General features: G+C 38.9%; 2 protein-coding genes across 3 annotated transcripts in view; both read right to left on the reverse strand.

Moving 5' to 3' along the window:
* LOC131530908 (oocyte zinc finger protein XlCOF6-like) overlaps positions 1 to 13,543 on the reverse strand; it is an 84,188-nt gene extending 70,645 nt beyond the window's left edge. The window contains exon 1 of the mRNA XM_058761432.1: positions 13,409 to 13,543. The gene's annotated coding sequence lies outside the window, so the exon portion shown is untranslated. The remainder of the gene's footprint in view (positions 1 to 13,408) is intronic.
* On the reverse strand, positions 438 to 21,671 carry LOC131530905 (zinc finger protein 721-like). 2 transcript variants are annotated; one of them, XM_058761415.1, is made up of 3 exons: positions 20,617 to 21,671; positions 17,758 to 18,503; positions 438 to 3,872 (listed from the first exon to the last, which is right to left on the reverse strand). In XM_058761415.1, the coding sequence occupies exons 1-3, from the start codon at positions 20,702 to 20,704 to the stop codon at positions 708 to 710; spliced, it is 3,999 nt and encodes a 1,332-aa protein (XP_058617398.1). In that variant the 5' UTR covers positions 20,705 to 21,671; the 3' UTR covers positions 438 to 707. The 2 variants fall into 2 exon arrangements, with proteins under 2 accessions (XP_058617398.1, XP_058617397.1); XM_058761414.1 differs by lacking the exons at positions 17,758 to 18,503; positions 20,617 to 21,671 and adding an exon at positions 13,409 to 13,543 and having other exon boundaries at positions 451 to 4,036.
* Positions 21,672 to 21,748: the final 77 nt, after the last annotated feature.

Consider the following 21,748-nt stretch of genomic DNA (forward strand, 5'->3'; position numbering starts at 1 on the left):
GCACTTAGCGTTTTAAACGCATTTTTAGGCGCGTCATGTGATCGGCTTCATGACGCACAAAGGCAAGAAAACAAAGACAAAAGTACAAAAGAAAGAAAACAGGGAGCAAAGTATGTGAATATTATCTTCTCACCGGCTGCTGTTTACACGACACGCGTTTCCTGTTACTGACGTGACATGAGCCTCGCTGCTCAATTTCTGATTGGCTGTCTGTTGCCAAGCATCCAGCAGCAACAAGCAAACACCGCTCCGTTTCACACCGAACAAACTTAGCACCACAATATGGGGTTTACACCACAAATGCGGTGCTAACCCTGCTCCGGAGCAGGGTTTCATAATCCCAGGTAAAATGCGGCGCTAACACTTTCAAATTACAGGTGTGAAACGTGTCTTTACCCGGGGTTAAAAGCGGTGTTTAGAATGACGATAACCCGGGGTTACGCGCAGTGTGAAAAGTCTTATAGTATATTAAACAGACATTTTCAAAAACTGAAGTGATTTCCTTGTTTTATTTATTAATTAGAAAGTGTGTAACTCAACATTTTAACAAACTCAACAAGCCGATTAATCAATAAAGATGCTGATTAATCTCCAAAATAATGAAACAAATAGTTGATTAATCATTCTAATAATCTCTGATTAATCGATTATCAAAATAATTACTTGATGCAGCCCTACCTAGCACCTGGAACTACAGGATCAGAACTTCAACTAATTACTATAATTTCAGACACGCAGACATGTAATTTATGACAGATTAGAGAAGATAATTGAGTGAATCTCTTCCCACATGAATGACAGTGATGTGGCTTCTCTCCAGTGTGGATCCTCTCATGTATTTGCAGATGTGTTGACCGATTGAATCTCTTGTCACAGTGTGAACACTTGTAAGGTGTTTCTGTAGTGTGAACTGTCTGGTGCTGTTTCACTCCATTGTGGGTTTTCTTGTGTTTGTAAAGGGTTACTCTTCGTATGAAACTCTGCCCACACTGATCACATGTGTACGGCTTCTCTCCAGTGTGGATATTCATGTGGTCTTTAAGGTTTCCTTTATCTAAGAAACCCTTCCCGCACTGATCACATGTGTGTAGCTTCTCTCCAGTGTGGATTTTCATATGTTGGTTAAGGTGTCTTTTTTGTCTGAAATTCTTCCCACAGTGTTCACATGTGTACGGCTTCTCTCTACTGTGGGTTTTCTTGTGTGCAATAAGGGTTCCTCTTTGTGTGAAACTCGTCCCACACTGATCACATGTGTATGGCTTCTCTCTACTGTGGGTTTTCATGTGTTCATAAAGGGTTCCTCTTTGTGTGAAACTCCTCCCACACTGATCACATGCGTATGGCTTCTCTCCAGTGTGGATCCTCATGTGATCATTCAGGCCTTCTTTTCGTTTGAAACTCCTCCCACATTGATCACATGTGTACGGCTTCTCTCCAGTGTGGATCCTCATGTGGTCATTCAGGCCTTCTTTTCGTTTGAAACTCTTCCCACACTGAGCACAGGTATATGGCTTTTCTTCACTGTGGGTTTTCATGTGTTCATAAAGGGTTCCTCTTTGTGTGAAACTCCTCCCACACTGATCACATGTGTACGGCTTCTCTCCAGTGTGGATCCTCATGTGTTCATTAAGTGTTCCCTTTTCTGCGAAACTCTTCCCACATTGATCACATGTGTGTGGCTTCTTCCCAGTGTGTCTTCTCATGTGTTTGGCAAGGTTTCCTTTATGTGCAAAACTCCTGCCACACTGATCACATGAGTACGGCTTCTCTCCAGTGTGGATATTCATGTGGTCTTTAAGGTTTCCTTTTTCTAAGAAACCCTTCCCACACTGATCACATGTGTGTAGCTTCTCTCCAGTGTGGATTTTCATATGTTTGTTAAGGTTTCTTTTTTGTCTGAAATTCTTCCCACAGTGATCACATGTGTGCGGCTTCTCTCCAGTGTGGCTATCCATGTGCCGATTAAGCATTTCTTTTAGTCTGAAGCTCTTCCCACATTGATCACATGTGTACGGCTTCTCTCCAGTGTGGATCCTCTCATGTATTTTCAGATAATCAGACCGTTTGAATCTCTTGTCACAGTGTGAACACTTGTAAGGTGTTTCTGTAGTGTGAACTGTCTGGTGCACTTTCAGTGCACCATATGTAAAAAAAGTCTTCCCACACTTAGAGCAAGCATGATCCTTCACACCGCTGTGTCTTTTCTGGTGTATCTTTAATGCAACCATCTGACTAAAACTCTTTCCACATAAATAACATATGTAAGGCTTCTCCTTCGTATGAGCTTTCAGGCGGTTCTTTACAAATGTTCTACTGCTTTGGTCACACTTTTCTGGTCTCTCTCTAGAATGAGTAAGCAGATGTTTTTTAAAAACATCACATTTTCTGAAACTCTTTCCGCACTGATCACATGTATATGGCTTCTCTCCAGTGTGGATCCTCATGTGCACATTAAGGGCTCCTTTTTGTGTGTAACTCTTCCCACACTGATCACATGTGTACGGCTTCTCTCCAGTGTGGATCATTATGTGTTCGTTAAGAGTTTGTTTAAGTCTGAAACTCTTCCCACACTGATAGCATGTGTGCGGCTTCTCTCCAGTGTGGATCCTCATGTGTACATTAAGGGCTGATTTTTGTCTGAAACTCTTCCCACACTGATCACATGTGTATGGCTTCTCTCCAGTATGGATTTTTAGGTGTGCATCAAGGTATTCTTTTCGTGTGAAACTCTTACCACACTGATCACACGTGTACGGCTTCTCTCCAGTGTGGATATTCATGTGGTCTTTAAGGTTTCCTTTATGTACAAAAGTTTTCCCACACTGATCACATGTATGTAGCTTCTCTCCAGTGTGGAATCTCATGTGTTTGTTAAGGTTACCTTTTTGTGTGAAATTCTTCCCACAGTGATCACACGTGTACGGCTTCTCTCCATTGTGGATATTCATGTGTTGATTAAGCATTTGTTTTAGTCTGAAACTCTTCCCACATTGATCACATGTATACGGCTTCTCTCCAGTGTGGATCCTCTCGTGTATTCTCAGATATTCTGACCGTTTGAATCTCTTGTCACAGTGTGAACACTTGTAAGGTGTTTCTGTAGTGTGAACTGTCTGGTGCACTTTCATTGCATCATACGTAAAAAACGTCTTCCCACACTTAGAGCAAGCATGATCCTTCACACCGCCGTGTCTTTTCTGGTGTATCTTTAATGCACCCATCTGACTAAAACTCTTTCCACATAAATAACATACGTAAGGCTTGTCCTTCGTATGAACTTTCAGGCGGTCCTTCAGGAAATGTGGCCTAAAAAATGTTTTACTGCTGTGGTGACAGCTTTCTAGTCTCTCTCTAGAATGAGTAAGCAGATGTTTTTTAAAACCACCACATTTTCTGAAACTCTTCCCACACTGATCACATGTGTGCGGCTTCTCTCCAGTGTGGATCCGCATGTGTTCGTTATGGGTTTGCTTAAGTCTGAAACTCTTTCCACACTGATCACATGTGTGCGGCTTCTCTCCAGTGTGGATCCTCATGTGTACATCAAGGGCTCGTTTTTGTCTGAAACTCTTCCCACACTGATCACATGTGTACGGCTTCTCTCCAGTATGGGTTTTTAGGTGTGCATCAAGGTATCCTTTTTGTGAGAAACTCTTCCCACACTGATCACATGTGTATGGCTTCTCTCCAGTGTGGGTTTTTAGGTGTGCATCAAGATATCCTTTTTGTGAGAAACTCTTCCCACACCGATCACATGTGTACGGCTTCTCTCCAGTGTGGATTTTCATGTGTTTTGTAAGGTATTTTTTTACTGTGAAAGTCTTTTCACACTGATCACATGTGTACAGCTTCCCTTCTAGATGACATTTTATGTGAATATCGAGATTTTGGTTGCATGAGAGACTCTTTTCACACTGAGGCCATATTTTGTCACTTCTTGTCAATGAGTATCTCCAGGATGTTTCTTCAGTTTTGATATGATGATTCTCCCCACCTTTAATCAGTTCTTCAATCTCCTTGTTCTCTTCTATCAAGTCTAAAATTAAAGTAAAAATGTTTAATAAATAAAAAAGGTTTTCAGAAACTTTAAAAAAAAAAAAGTGAAAGGAAAAGGAAAAGGACATGAGAAACTTGAGAAATCGGTAGAAAGTATAAACATTTTGATGCATTCATTTGAATTGGGTACATTTATTATCCGAATACTATTTTTAAAACATTACAGGCTTTGTAGTGAGAAGTATTCATAAATGTTTAGTCAGTACAAGACCAAACATGGTGAGCCAGATTTAAATAAATATAAAAATGAACTTGTTCAGATAATATTTCGTCATATAAAATTTATATATTTTATAATATTTATTGGTCGTTTTAAGCAGGTCAAAAGGAGTGCCTCATACAGCCTTAAGTACCATAGACAAACTCCAGTATGGAACAGACTGTAAGACTGTATATTGGTAAGCCACCCTCTCAAACGTGAATCTCAAGAATGATCTGTGATGGAACTACAGTATTTGAATATGAAATGAGCCTGAGGCTGCCATCCTTCTTTGGAATGAAGTAGTATCGACTGTAAAAGCTCAAATTGCTGCGTCTTGTGTGGGCTCTCTCCACAGCACCCTTTACTAGCAGGGTTTGGACTTCAGTTCCGAGGACATGGACATCGTTGTCCAAAAGTGTAAACCATGCCCCGAAGCGAGGAGGTTTGAGGGTAGTCCAGCCTTGGCGGAAATTAACCTCCTCGGTCTTGGAGCATCAAAGCTGCAGGGGCTGCTCGGGGTCCAGCTCTAGCTCTAGGGTGGGGCCCCTGGCGCTTTGGGAAGGGATAGCACTTAGCTGTAGAGAAGCCTTGTTTCACTTCAGGTTCTGACTGGAAGCAGCAGAAGAACTGGCTCACTTGGGGAGGAATGACACATCCCTTGTGATGAATTCCGAGCCGCCATGAAGTGTTAGGCTGGGGCTGAGCAGATGCAGATGCTGGCTTTGAGTGCTGCTGAGTAAATGACAGCTTGGGGGCGACATGAGGCAGCAAAATTATGGTTGTGGAACATTCAGCAAAGCCATCCAAAGCACAACCAATAGTCTCGACGGAGAGACGGGAGTCAAGGAGGACCAACTTACTGGCATCCTTGAGCTCTGTTAAATTCAGCCAAAGTTGTCACCGCCGACAGCCTTGTGGGCAGCACACAGACATATGGCACAGTTGCGCCTCAGGCATCTCAAGTTCAAATCCCAGCTCACAGACCTTTTCTGATCCCATCCCCCCTCCCCCCTCTCTCTCACTATAACCTATTGTATATATCGATTAACTACAAACATCATAAACCTGTCTTTTTAGGCAAGTACCAGATATGGGTGTCAAGTAGGATAATAAAATATTTTTAGGACTACATTTCTATTTAATGTGATCACAATTTAAAGGTCCCATAAAATCAAAATTGAGGTTTTTTGGGTGTTAGTGTCACTTCCGCCAAAATGGATCAACAATTTTATACAGTCATGGCCAAAAATATCGCACCCTTGCAATTCTGTCAGAAAATGCAACCCTTCTCTCAGAAAATTGTTGCAGTTGCAAATGTTTTGTACTCACGTTTATTTATTTATTTATTTTTTTGCATTGGAACAACACAAAAAAAAACTGAAGAAAAGTCAAATCTAATACAATTCCACACAGAACCCCAAAAAAATGCACTGGACAAAATTATTGGCACCCTTAACTTACTATTTGGTAGCACCCCCTTTGGAAAAAATAATTGAAATCAATCGCTTCCTGTAACCATGAATGAGTTTCTTACACCTCTCTACTGGAATTTTGGACCACTCTTCTTTTGCAAACTGCTCCAGGTCATTCAGATTTGAAGGATGCCTTCTCCCAACTGCTGTTTTGAGATCTCTCCACAGGTGTTCTATGGGATTCAGATCTAGACTCATTGCTGGCCATTTCAGAACTCTCCAGCACTTTGTTTGTAACCATTACTGAGTGTTTTTTGAAGTGCGTTTCGGGTCATTGTCCTGCTGGAAGACCCATGAACTCTAGTGGAGACGCAGCTTTCTGACACTGGCCACTAGGTTGCGCCCCAAAATTCTTTGGTAATCATCAGATTTCATGATACCGTTCACACAGTCAAGGCATCCAGTGCCAGAAGCAGCAAAGCAAGCCCAAAACATCTTTGAACCTCTACCATGTTTGACTGTAGGGACTGTGTTCTTTTCTTTGAAGGCCTCATTTCTTTTTCTGTAAACAGTGCCATGATGTACCAAAAAGCTCTACTTTTGTCTCATCTGTCCACAGTACGTTCACCCAGAAGGATTTTTTAACTGGTTGCAAGTGTGATTACTATATTGCCCACACCTGTTACTTGCCACAGATGTGTCTAAATACAAATTACAGGAGCATCACATGCTTGAAAAGCAATTATTTCTTACAATTCTGACAAGGTGCCAATAATTTTGTGTTGTTGCAGTGCAAACAAAAACAATAAGCACGTCAATACCAAAACATTTGCAATTGGAACAATTTTCTGAGAGAAGTGTTGCATTTTCTGACAGAATTGCAAGAGTGCCAATATTTTTGGCCATGACTATATATATATTTATATAGATATAGATCTATGGTTGCAACCATAACATTGCATATAGATCTGGGGACAGAGTACAGTATTGCATGGCCCGAGCGAATTTGAAGAGGGGCATTAAAGCTGCAAAGAAGTCATACAAACAAAAGATTAAGGGGCATTTCACCCAAGGGGGGCATGGCAGGGGATAAAGCACATGACCAACTATAAGGGTTGTAATATTACACTGGTCCACACTGATGCATTCCTGGCAGAGGAACTAAACATTTTCTTTGCCCGTTTTGAAGAAAACAGACTGACTGCACCCCTGTCTACCTTCAGTAGTGAGGAGTGAATTAAGGAAAGTGAACCCCAGGAAGGCTTTAGGACCTGATGGAGTACCAGGGAAAGTACTCTCAGTACGTGCAGACCAGCTTTCGGGGATCCTTAGATCTTTAACCTTTCCTTGACCCAAGCCATCATCCCTACCGGCGTAAAATCGTCTGTTATCATCCCTGTCCCTAAAACAACCACAGACTGCAGCTTGAATAACTTTAGACCTATTGCTCTAACATGGGGGCCTGCATCCCTCCGTCATTTGATCCCTACCAGTTTGCCTATAGGGCAAACCGCTGCACAGAGGACGTCATCGTCATTGCCCTCCACACTGCACTCAGTCACCTAGAGCATGCAGGAAACTATGCAAGGCTGCTTTTCATAGATTATAGCTCAGCCTTTAACACCATTATTCCTGATATCCTGATCAATAAATTACTGGACCTGCAGCTTCCACCTTCTACTTGTGCCTGTATAAAGGACTTCTTAACCAATAGACCACAAACGGTGAAATTTGGCTTTCATATATCCTCCTCCCCAGATGCGTCATGCCCAGTCAGAGTAATACACAGAGCCGTAGTTCACTGACAAGCTACGCAATATCGCGTTCATTATCTCAGATTAATCGCTTTCGATAATGAACACGATATTGCGTAGCTTGTCAGTGAACTACGGCTCTGTGTATTAAATGGCGCTCTATTTGAAAACAGGTGATGGAGATTTAGCGCTAATCACAGAACCGGCTTTACTGACGAGATGCGCATGAATATCGTGTTCGATATATCGCCCCGGCCCTACTGGTGAGTAAACAAAAAATATAATATATAATGTTTGGAAAATGGCACATCTTTTTAAATATCTAAACGTACACTCTTAATATCAGTCAGTCATGCATTATAAATATATTATGATAATCAAGTATTATTTAATGATAGAACTTTAGCAATTGACCCTTCGCTAAGCCACACCCGAAAACCGCCACAGGCCAATCGTGGCTTAGCAACCATAACTAGGCGCAGGAGGTCTGGCAAGCTTTCAAGCGAGGGAAACATGCCGAAGCGTTGTGTGTACGGATTGTGCAAATCTGATACCCGGTATCCTAAAAGTTTGGACGGAGTGGTGGAATTTAATGTAAAATGTTTAATGTGGAATTTAAATCTCTGGCTCTTGCCAGGTCCAAGGCGTAGATTTGACCCACGACATGCGAGCAGTAGCCTGGCGCGCTAAATATATTAGCGGGAGAATGTTATCATTGCAAAGTGGTCAGGCTGATGTCTTGTGGTTATTCCACAAGACTTATAGATTAGCTGTTTGATTTATAATTATTAGATTATTTTCAAATTTCACTTACCCTGCTGTGCATGAACATAGCTGTTCCTCAATTTGTGTGTTTCCCATTTGAATGGGCAGCGTATGAGGCGGCTGCTGCTTGCGTTGGGACCTATAGGCTTTAGCTTCATTAGGCTTTCAATTTTGATGAAATTATTGTCTAATCGGTTGCATATGATGTCGTGGATATATCCCTCGAATGCATACTGCAGTCCCTTTTGTCTTGCTCTCTCAGATATTTCACCTGTTCGCCAAAAATGACTAATTATCTCCTTGGGAATGTCTTGACACAGGTGCATACATACTGTAATAGACGTGCCAGGCGCGAAAGCTTGTCAGGCATAGCAACAGTAACTAACAGTAACTTAGCGAAGGGTCAATTAGAATTAAAACTTGGTAACCATATGAATGCATATTAGTCATTTTAACTGAACTTAGGACTGCTGGTGATGCTTTGTTGGTCATTCAGTGTTTCTGTAAAAATGGGGAAAAAACTATCAATAATACTGATAAGATAATAATCATACTATGAAATCTACTAAGAACAATACAAACGCACTAAGGATTAACGAGCTGCTGGATTCATGAATATTAATCACGTTGTCTGCATTGGCTTGAACTGATTTGCTGAAATCAAAACAGGGACGATAATAGGTGAGCGCCAGCCAATGAGATTGTCGTTTGCGCATTAGCTCCGCCTACTACCGGAGAACCCGGCAGTTAAGCTGAAGAATTCCAAAGGAACTCCGTTATTTTGACAGGAAAATACACCAAAGAATATTGTTTACACACCATTCAGAACTGATGCACTACATGTAAAAGACTGTCTCTCTCTCTCTCTCTGTGTGTGAGAAAAAAGCGAAGCGACGGCGAGTCGTGCGCTTCACACTAGAGCTTATGGTTCGTCAAATACAGGTGCTAAACTTATACATAGCCTCCAACTCACACACTGGCGAGTAAAATCTGATTATTTATTAGCCAGTGGCTAATATTAGACATCATTTAGTCGCCCAGGGTGAAGATTTAGTCGCATATGCAAGTGATTTACTGGCAATGTGCTAGCATGTTTGTACTACTTCTTCGCTGAAGAATTGATTTCCGATTTGCAGCGTTAAGCAAAGCTAGCGCGCATTACTATAGGTCTTGTTGAAGAAAATGGTATCGGATCGGTACATGGGTTCAAGTACTCGCCGATACCGATGCCAGAATTGTTTGTGGTATCGGGGGAATTTCCGATACTAGTATTGGAATCGGAACAACCCTATATGTTATGGCATGACACCCATAAACAGACAGGTTTTTATGCATAGTTAATAGACTACATTACTAGGTTACTTTGACCATCACCCACTATAGATCAACATAATCTAAAGGTGAGAATCAAGATATTTCATGATATAGTTAATGCGTTTGGGAATGTTTCGAATAAAAAGGAAAAAATAAATAAAACATAAGTGCTGTTGTGGCTGCTGTGTGTGATATGACAACACCCCCACCCCACCCACTCGTGCCCCCTCAAAAATAATGACTGCATGACTCCCTGCTCCTCCCTCACACCCCAGGGCTGTGTGCTGAGTCCGCTCCTGTACGCTCTCTAAACTTACGACTTTAAACTTACAAGAGAGCGGAGCCGATACCGAAGAGCAACAGAGCATCATTTACAGACGTATTTTCTATCATTAAAGTTATGGTGAGTATACTGAGCTTTGTATTTATTAAGTCATGTTTCACGTACTACATTATATTTTGCAGAATAACAGTGAATTCACGCCTTTAATGGTGTCATTTTGGCGTTTATAACTTAGTTTAGCCTGTACTGATCTCTCTGTAGGGGTGTGCGATATATATCGTCTGTGATAATATTGTAATTGTTGTTTTAACGATGTGGGATTTGACGTTATCCTGTATATTGCAAAAACCAAACAAAACACACCTAACAAACAGAGTGCATGAATACATTAACGTTACGTGATGAAGTGTATATGAAATGTATGAGACATGAGGAATACATTTCTGCTATAACTATTTTTTTGTTCCCATTAGTGTAAAACACCATTGCTAGGTTTTCGAATTTCACAGTGAGTATTTAACAGTAGTTCTTATTGGATATATGTTTATTCCATATTAGTGTCAAATACTATTAGCTCTTAGATGTAATTTGTGAGGAGTTGCTTTATTAAGTGTTGGCATGAGATATGGCTCGGTGTAATTTAGGCTGCTAATTCTAATATAGACTTAGTATAGGCCTTTATCACAGTCCGTGTGTCGTCACATCCGGCTCCGATTAGTAGCGTAAAGGAATTTCCGCCTGCTTTATTGTCAATGGACAGACATCAATTTTGTGAAGAAAATTCAATTAATTTAGTTTTGTTGAACATTGACGCAATTAACGTCAATGTTAAAACTACGTATTTATACCGATTCCATACCATGTAGCCTATCAAGTTGTCCTTCATTTTAATGTGTAACATTAGCCTATCAGCTGCGGTGTTGCCAGTCAGATTAATGAAGAGCACGCAGCTCAAGTTACTGCCAGAGGAATACTCGGACTGATTTAATTTGATTTTTAATATTATTTTGGTTATTTTTGAATTATATTTATTGTGATTAACCTCCCGCTCTTGATCCCAGTATAATGATATTCAATCGTTGCACGCAATCACGGAGAATAACTCGATTAAGATGAACAATCTTATTTTAAATTATCGTCTGCTGGCTGTAAATATTTCTTTATTTGAACAATTTAAATTTAATGCAATTATAGAGGATTGCATCATAAAGTCAGCGCATGAAAATATTTAAGCATTATGATTAATACAACTAGTTTGCCCTAAACTTTTAATTTAATCCTTCTATACAGCCTTTGGTCATAATTAATATTTTAAGCTTTGGCTAATTCTAATGCTTCTTAATATGATATGTTGTTTGTATAGTTTTCTCACTGTTCTGTAATGAAATAAGGTGATCAGACTGTGAAGAATTGCATACAGTATGGCTCGTGCACTTCTGTTTCAGTCAGGAAATACGCATCGGGATATCGTGACAACATATTCCTTCGTTTCATAATACTCAATTAATTGTTGTAAACTGAGATTGGTGTCTTTAGAAGACGTATCTGTGCTGAATTCTACATAAATAATCCACAACAATGCCGTGCTATGGGCACAGCCACTGATAGAGGCTGCAGCGGAAGTTCTTTTACGCTACTAGTTGAATCTTCTGCTTTTCGAACGCGGAAGTGTGATAAAGGCGGAGTACAGAGCCATTGGAGAACCACACAACTATAATGAAAATGGGAATTCTTGAAATAGTAAGCAGCAGCAGTTGCACTCCAAGGGCCCTGTCAAGTGTGCTGAATGTCTCCGTTGTCCTGAAAGAGGAGGTGGTGCTTGACAACTTAGGAGACTTTGTAAACGCATTTTTGTACTTTTTTGGATTATTGTATGCACTCATCCTGGAGTACAACAAGGATTTAAAGGGATAGTTTACCCAAAAATGAAAATTCTGTCATTACTACCCTCATGTCGTTCCAAACCCGTGAGACCTTTGTTCATCTTCAGAAAACAAAATAAGGTATTTTTGATGAAATTCGATGATAATATTTTTGATGAAACAACGGTCTTATTGATGTGAAATGACATGAGGGTAATTATTGACATAATTTTAACCTCAAACTACCTCTTATGAGTTTTTTTATTTTTTTTTTTGGCAAAACATTTGAAGTGTAAGATGCTGTTTCATGAGCTCAAAGTACCTCATGAGAATGGTTCATGTCAAATTACTCTAAACACTGGGTGAAGTAACCTTCCCATTACTTAAATTTGATGGTGTTTTTGACAATTTTAATGTGTGAATGTATTTGATGTTTAATGTTTAAATAGTTAAGATGCAGTTTCATGAGCTCAGAGTACCTGTTTTGTGAGAATGGTAATGTTCAGTGACATTAACCTAAACACTGGTTGAAGTAACCTCAGATAAATTATTACTATTATTAATAAAATTATTATTATTTTATGGAGTTTGACATATTTTGCATGTTTGTGAATGTATCAATGTATAAGGTGCAATTCATTGGCTTTGTGTATCTTATGAGAATTAAAATGCATGATTTTGTAAGGTATACTGTGTAGAAAATTTCAATGTATTTATAATTTTAAGGTATTTTCACAATATTGTTGTATATTTCATTAAAAAGTATTAAAAATGTTTCATTTAATTTTTTATTTTCTTTTGGGACAACAGGGAATAAACAATTTAGTAAGGCTGCTTTAGAAATATACATTTACCAATATACATTTTTAAATTAGGTAAAACAAAAAATGTATGCTATTACTATTTAAAATATTTAATTGGGCCAATAACATGGTTTGTTGGACTTTTTTCCCAGTTGGCTCAACATATTATTTCTCACTGAGCCAATGTTAACAGACTGTTGCCACAACTGATAAAAGAAAAGAAATAAATCCAGTTGGGCCAATGGAAAAATTTAGATGTAATCAGTCACTAGAACATTTTGAGTTGGGGAGGTCTGAAATTTTTTACAGTGTAAGTTATGACCGATAACAAATATTTTTGAACTCTTTTAAACCAAAGCTGGGCTGTCTCATACCCTCTCACTCCCAAGTGCTTATCAATGTGAGCGTCTGTTGTTGTTGCAGTTTCCACTATTTTGTTGTTGCTGTTCCGTCTCTTTGTTTCGTTTTCTACTCTGAAACAACAGCCCGTGAAATAAATTCAATGCGCATGTGCCCTGCTCGTACAAAGTACGCACAGTTACAAAAATCAGGTGGTGCACATACAGTATGCGCATACTATTGTGATGACGAAATTCGCGTCATACACACTGTACACTGTCCCTTGTATAAGCGTAAAAAATTAAGCATACTTTGGGCATTAGACTCCTAAGAGAAAGATAACGGTAGAGCACAAGGGGAAGTGATGTTTTTTTTTGTGATGTTACTCTTCTGATGTTATTTATTTTAAAACAACTCGTTTCAAAACAACAGTTGAAGACAATACTGGCTCATATTATTCTTTTCATTTTTTACAGTATGTCTATTCTTTTTGGAGGGGCAATTTTTGATAGCATTAGTGACTTATGCACTGTTAATGCCTTTAACTGCAGGTGCCAGTACACCAAGTAACTGTTTGAAGTTTTATAACTTAGTGAAGAATGAAGAATATACACCAACCTATTTGTTGTTCAGTATCTTCCTGTTTTATTCCGCAGGGTTCTGGATCAGTCATGTTTTCAGCTTTCTTTCATAAACTCTTTCGTGGGAGGAGTTGAACTGTTGGTAAATTCCTGTGTGTTTGGAGGAGCAGATCTGCCAAAATCAAAAATAAATCAGTTATCAAATTGATGCTTTAATTCACACACTTAAATCTGGTTGTTTATGTTTTAAAATTAATTTACATATTTTAAGTATTATATATTTCTAGACTTTCTAACATTTGACAGATAACTATATAACCACAAAAGGCAAGTTATATGCTGAGGAAAACACTTGTCAGAGGCATTAAGCAGCGCACACATCTGTCAAAGTACAACAGAGCAAGACGTGGTAAACTCTTATGCTTTTTTATTTGAAGTGCTTATAAATATAAAGGATTCTGATGTTTCAGCTAACTTCAGCAAGATCAGCTACCGATCGTTATCTGCTGATAATTGCTTCCAATGATTGGACAACTTGAGAGATCTCTCAATTTGCCAATCTCAGAAACCAATCTCATGTAAAAGATGTGTGCCTGCTGTGAGGGGTATGGCATGACATGCAGCAGTGCCGTCTCAATCTGTTTTATATAAATTTGATTACTTAGATTCTTATTCTGATTTTATCTGACTGTTTGCACAGCTTTAGTGAGCTTGAGTTGAGTAGCTACATCTCTTCAGGGAAAACTGATCAAGGAAACATAGATCTAGAGCACCTCCTAGTGACCATTATATAAAACACAAAGGAACTTACCCTTCATGTGATATAGCTTAACTTAAAATATACAAAAGGTTAACAGAAAGTATTCTGATAAGAGTTTTCCAGTGTGGAGAAAAAATTAAAAATAAACCTGTATATGACACCGTTCTCAAAATAAAAATATATCTATTATATTATTGAAATACCTAAAATGCGTACTTGTCTTTTCTTTAGCCAGTTGAAATGCGTGTGTGCACATAAGCAGCAGTATTTTACCACCTCCACCTTATATTGAGCCAGGAAAATCCCTGTTAACAATCATACAAACAAACAACAACATAGAAAGTTACTCAGATCTCAATGAATTCAACAGTAGTTTCTCACATCGCTGACAATAACTGGGGACACTCAAAATATTTGTAATGTACTGCTTAGCCTATCTTTGTACAATTTAATTAACGTACAAAAATAATTAATTCTTCACCAGTCGTGTAGTAATAACTTGGGAGATGGTTTTGTGATTTCAGTACAATATAGGTACACCAACGCATAATAAACCTCATTAACCTCTCGCTGTGAGGCGGGAGCGTCCAGGATTCTGCTGGGTCTTAACGCCGTCCGCAAACCTTCGCAAATCAAACAACGATGAGCCCACACATCAATTATTTTAAATTCAGAGTTTGTTATTTGTAATGTTTGGGTGGTCATACGGCGAATGCCTGCGTATACGGGACAAATTTATGTCTTAAATACGGGACAAATCCGTAATAATTCGGAATGGTTGGCAACCCAAATGATAGGCTAAATGTTTATTTCAGTCAGCAGATGCCAGAAAAGGCGCACAAATAGAGCTGTACCACATCAAAACAACACAGAAATGACACTGTAAAATGTTGCTTTAACAAGCTGTATTTTTATAATTGTATAATAAACAAATTATCTCACCTGACAAGACTCAAAGCTGTGTTTTGACACTAGCGGCAACTTCTTCTTCTTTAGTGTTTAATGGCGGTTGGCAAACCAGCTTTACATGCGTTCCCGCCACCTACTGGGATGGAGCGTGAAGCCTCGATGAACAGGTTTGACTACTTTAGTAATTTCCATGAGTACAAATCTTAATGTTTAAGCATATAATGATATTCTAGGGAATTGTTTGCTTCTAATTTTAAAGCAACAGTTTGGACATTACCCTTTTCTATTCTAACATGACGATGTCTCTGTGTATAAGGCAAGGTTCAAAAAGAAATGATTGATTTAGTCAGTGTGGAAGAACTTGAACTGGTCTGCAGAAAGACATGTCCTAATCCAAGCTGAACACCTCTGGTGTGACTTTAAATGCAGATCTTGAGCCAAAAACTCTTTATCAAACACCAATGACTTGTACATACACTATATGGACAAAAGTATTGGGACGCCCCCTTCTTTAGAACAGAAAAAGGCACTTCCAAAACTGTGGCAACAAAGATGGAAACATAATTCATGTATTTAAAAACTGTATTTCCATCTCTGTTGCAACAGTTTTGGAAGTGTCTAAAATGACCCATATGTACAAGTCATTGGTGTTTGGTGATGAGTTTTTGGCTCAAGATCTGCATTTAAAGTCACACCAGAGGTGTTCAGCTTGGATTAAGACTTGGCTTTCTGCAGACCAGTCAAGTTCTTCCACACTGACTGAATCAATCATTTATTTTTGAACCTTGCCTTATACACAGAGACATCGTCATGTTAGAATAGAAAAGGGTAATGTCCAAACTGTTGCTTTAAAATTAGAAGCAAACAATTCCCTAGAATATCATTATATGCTTAAACATTAAAATTTGTACTCATGGAAATGACTAAAGTAGTCAAACCTGTTCATTAGAAGGGGGTGACCCAATACTTTTGGCCATATAGTGTATATATGACTTTACCCCAGTCCTCAGCAGTCCAATTCCTGTACCTTCTGCAGAATATCAATCTGTCCCTGATGGTTTTTCTGGAGAAAAGTGGTTTCTTTGCTGCCCTTCTTGACACCAGGCCATCCTCCAAAAGTCCTTGTTCTCGCTGTGCATGCAGATGCACTCACACCTGCCTGCTGCCATTCCTGAGCAAGCTCTGCACTGGTGGTGCCCCGATCCCGCAGCTGAATCAACTTTAGGAGACAAATGTTTTGAGAATGACACAAAAACATTCTCCAAGAGCAACTTCTCCCAGGTCCCAACCATCCAAGAACAGTTTAATGACAAACAATGCCTTTTCCAACATGATGGAGCACCTTGCAAAACATCAAAATTTTGGGTCCATGGAGAGGAACCTCCCCAGACCTTAATCCCATTGAGAATTTGTGGTCAATCCTCAAGAGGCGGGTGGACAAACAAAAACCTACAAATTTTGACAAACTCCAAGCATAGATTATGCAAGAATTGGCTGCCATCAGTCAGAATATGGCCCAGAAGTTGATTGACAGCAAATTGCAGAGGTCTTGAAAAAGAAGGATCAACACTGCAAATATTGAGTCTTTGCATAAACTTAATGCAATTGTCAAATAAAAGCCTTTGACACTTACAAAATACATATAATTATACTTTAGTATACCATAGTAACATCTGACAAAAATATATAAATACACTGAAGCAGCAGACTTTGTGAAAATTAACATTTGTGCCATTCTCAAAACTTTTGGCCATGGCTGTATATATATATATATATATATATATATATATATATAGATAGCTAGATAGATATAGATATATCCTGTTCATTAAACCTGTATCTCTCAAATATTTTAGAAGGAAATCATACACCTTTAACTGTTTCTGTGCATTCTGAAATATAGTTTTAACTGAAACATTGATTTCCATATCTCTTAGTTTTTCAACAAGCTAGTTTATTTCTCTTCTATATGCTTCAAAGTGTAATAATACATGTTCAACTGTTTCTGTTGCTCTACAGTAACTGCAGTGATCTGACTCAAGTACTTTTTCGTTCTAGTTTTAGAGGGAGCTACTGCACCTCGGAGATCTTCAAAATGAGACGGCCTTCAGCGGCAGGGCCAGTGCGTGCCTATAGGCAAACTAGACAGCTGCCTAGGGTGACAGTACAGTGAGGGGAGTAAAAAAACAGATATACTTTCTAAATAATGCATTTATTTTCTTGGCGATTTATGGTATGCCCAGCCACAGGCGACATGACAAATTTAGCTACTTTTTATTGAAAGCAGTTGGCTACACTGCAAACAGGAACAGAACAAAACCCAACTAAAACACAAATGAACTTACAGAACTAAAAAAAAAACCTTGACAAGATGATGGTTGAAGCACTTGAAGTGATACATATGCATTAATAAGAATATAACAATACAGAATTACATGTAAGAATAAAACTTTTTAGATTTTGCTCTTTTGGGAGGAACATCATCTTTAAGTTGATCTGAATCTCATAGTCTTAAAGATGAACTTTATTCACTGTATTTTTTGTCCTGTCTCTCATAACAGCTGTTTAAGGCACACTTGAAAGTGCTGGATCTGAAGATGAACTGCTTACTGTGATTTTAGACATTTGTTTCTTGTATGATTGAGTAAAGACAACGACGAAGCAAAACTTTTCCCACACGGAGGGCAGTGATACGGCTTCTCTCTGTGGGTTTTCATGTGACCCTTAAGGTGTCCTTTTCGGGCAAAACTCTTCCCACACTGGTCACATGGATACGGCTTCTCTCCAGTATGAACCCTCTCGTGTGTTTTCAGATGTTCTGACTGACTGAAACTCTTGTCGCAGCGTGAACACTTGTAAGGTTTTTCTCCAGTGTGAGTTCTCTGGTGCCGTCTCAGTTGAGCACTATCAAAAAAGACATTCCCACAATCAAAACACATATGATTCTTCACACCGCTGTGTCTTTTCTGGTGCTTTTTTAATGCTGCCAGCTCACTAAAACTCTTTCCACACAAAGAACAAATGTGAGGCTTCTCCTGTGTATGAACTTTCAGGTGGTTCTTCAGGGCATCTGACCTAAAAAAATCTTTACCGCACTGTTCACAGTTATAAGGTCTTTTTCCAGAATGATAACGCAGATGTAATTTAAAGGTGTTCGCCTTACTGAAACTCTTCCCACACTGATCACATGTGTATGGCTTCTCTCCAGTGTGGATTTTCATGTGTTCTTTAAGGCCTGTTTTTTGTGTGAAACTCTTCCCGCATTGATCGCATGTGTTCTCTCCAGTGTGGATTCTCATGTGAACTTGAATTTGTTTGTGTGAGAAACTCTTTCCACACTGAGGGCAGGTTAAAGACTTTTGGACTCTTCTTCGATTCTTCTTTGATTTTTCACCAGTTTTGACCTGATGTTTCTCCTCAGCTTCACTCAGTTCTTTACTCTCCTCATTTTCTTCCATCAGGTCTAAAATTAAAGTAAGATAATTTTCAGTAAATGTAACAAGACAAATATGGAAAGGACATAAAAATAAACCCTGGTGTAATAGCAGGAAGAATAAAACTGTTATACAATGACTATTTTGATTACTAATTAGATTAATTAGATTTACCAACATTTTATGTTGTCATATGTCTTGCAAACATCCAGTCTGTTTTTCTTCATTAGCATGCAATTATATAGGAGATGTTGAATTTTTTTCTTTAGCTCCTTGAATTCTTTCTTATCATGTAGACAACAGGTTAAGTAAAACTATGAATATGCAATATAGTGCATACATTTAGCATAATGCTCTTCTTTATAGTTATTTTTTTCAAACTGACTAATGAGCTCATGGACGCCGAATGGTTACTCTGATGTAAATTTATTGTTACATGGCATTGCTTACAAGCTTTACATGTTTTCTGCTGTTTGAAACACTATATGAGCGATTACATAAGACATTTCAGTAAGTTGTACTTATACCTTTGATGTTCATTCATATAGTAAAGAGAAAGATATGATGTGTTCACATGCCGCTTGAATTGAGGCGCTAAAGCAGGGGTGTCAAACTCAGTTCCTGGAGGTTTAGTTAGGGTTCCACAGCCCTGCAGAGTTTAGTTCCAACCCTGCTCCAACACACAAACCATGTAGTTTTCAAATAAGTCTTAATGACTTGATTAGCTGGATTTAATTAGGGATGCATCTAAACTGTGCAGGGATTGTGGCCCTCCAGGAACTGAGTTTGACACCCCTGCGCTAAAGCGATCGCCCAACAAAACTGTATTTTTTGTTATGAATTTGCTAGAATTTTAAAGCTGATACTTTATTAAAAAGTAACAGAGCACAAAGTTTTTTGCTGTTATTATACAGCAAGTGCGCTACAAATAAAATGAAGTTCACAGCTGACAGCTTTACCTGTTTTGTATAAGTTGTGCAAAGTAGAAACTGCTTTTCTGCACTTTCACCTCGCACGTCTCCGTCATTTTCGCCGTCAGCGCTTGTGCTTCTTCACTAAAACTTTGATGCGCATCGTCTCAGTTTATTACGTCAACATAACAAAAGATGTGATTGCAAAACAAGCAGCAAAAATGAATTGTGTGCAAATTTTACATCATAATGTAAATTTGATATATTAGCCAGTGGTGATCTCACTTGCAAATTAATATTTTTGGTTGCAAATGCATCACTTTTCCAAAAACCACTAGAACAATGTTATATATTTTGTTGACTTGTGTACCTCCATTATATTACATTATATCTTAAATGTTTCCAAGAATGTTTAAATCCAGAGAAATAAGCAATTTTAACTAGTGCCCTGACCCTTGTCATTGAGTCACCTATCATTGAGGCCATACTTGCGTTGCCCTTGATTTCAAGTTGAAACACCAAAGATGCTTTAATACACTATGCATTTTATTAGACAGGTGAGAAAGTGTTTGAATACATTTATTAACAGAAAACTAATCATTGTTATATAGCTCTACACTGTTAGTCTCATGGTTTAAATCTGGTTTTACTGATTTACCGAGAGTAACGTGTTTTTACCATGTCTCAGAGAGGTGGCTAACATAGCATGCAACTTTATTTGCAGTAACAGTAATACATTTTCTCCATCATACAGTATATTTTAAAATTAATTTGCATTTATTAATATAATATTCTAAGGCCCTGCCCCAAATGGAACATTTCATGTGCACTTTCGGTCTTGTGGACTTACAATGGCCGCTGTGTGCGCGTGTCCGTTAAGTCCACGAGACCGTAGGGTGTCCCATTCGTCATTTTAACATTCAAAGGGGTGCTCGCGAGCGCCCCCTTTGCAGCCGCTATGCGCCCTCAATACGCACTTCTGCGGAGCCCGCACTGCGTCGAGCTCCACAGCAGACTTTTATCCGACAGTCAAAGCGGCATTACGTCACGAAAGTGCGGACTCAGAGGAAGACTGTGAGGGTTTAGGGTGCCATTTGGGACGGGGCCTAATACCGATCTAGCTTACTGTAGAGTGCAACAAGTGTCTCAGCAGCCACCGAGTAAACGCACAGAGTAGCATTATAACAGAACTTTCAACATACACAATATATCTAGTAGTATCTAGCATTACCCCACATATACTTGACCAGAAGAAGCAGAAGTGGTTGACTGCAGCATAATAAAAGCTCAGCCACTCTCGAGCCGTGTGTCATGCTCATCTCTCATTAGCAATCACTCCAGCTGCCTTGTTTCGCTCCCACAGCTTTCAGCCCCACCCTCCATCAGCTGGGAGATGGCTGTGATTCACTGTATTGCATTAATAGAAAGCCAGATAATAGGGTTGGGACAATAAATCGATGCATTGCAAATCGCAGTCTTTTGTCATGTAAGCATTCTCAGCTGAAGTGCAAGTACATTTAACGCATGCTTGAATATGCATGCTTTAATGAATGCATTTGGTAAATTTTTATTCAAGCCTTTTTTTTTAAATGCATGCTTTAATGAACACATAAGCGCTCTTCAGTGCTCTTCTTCGTAAGCATTTGAGTGTGCGGTTAAAAACTAAGCTCAGAATCGATTCTAGAGAGAATCGCGATGCATTTAGAAAATATCAATCGATCCACGAATCGTGATACATCGATTTATTGTCCCAGTGTTGCCAGTAAGTTACTGTAAAAACCCTTTGAAATGTCTAACAGTGTGCACGTCACACCTCTCACCATTGAGCGAAGTAATTTTAATGGACTGTTTTTGGGGCGGACTGGACAACCATATCAGCCAACTGATGCCAGGGGGTGATCCCAGGTGGACTATGGCTCAATATGTGGACTTGGCCCAACAGCTGGGTTTTCCGGTAGTGGGCAGAACTAATGCGCAAACGGCAATCTCATTGGCTGGTGCTCACCTATTATCGTCCCTGTTTTGATTTCAGCAAATCAGTTCGAGTGAATGTACACAACCTGATTAATATTCACGAATCCAGCAGCTCGTTAATCCTTAGTGCCTTTTACACTGTTCTTATCAGCAGAATTCATATTATTATTATCATCATCATCTTATCAGTATTAAATGTTAGTTTTTTTCCCATTTTTTAACAGAAACACTGAATGACCAAAAAAGCACCACCACTTATGCATTCATACATGGTTACTAAGTTTTAATTCTAATTACTAAAGTTCTATCATTAAATAATACTTGATTATCATAATGTCATATTATAATGCTTGACTGACTGATGTTAAGAGTGTACTTTCAGATATTTA

This window comes from Onychostoma macrolepis, chromosome 22 (genome assembly GCF_012432095.1).
Source record: "Onychostoma macrolepis isolate SWU-2019 chromosome 22, ASM1243209v1, whole genome shotgun sequence".
Taxonomy (NCBI): domain Eukaryota; kingdom Metazoa; phylum Chordata; class Actinopteri; order Cypriniformes; family Cyprinidae; genus Onychostoma; species Onychostoma macrolepis.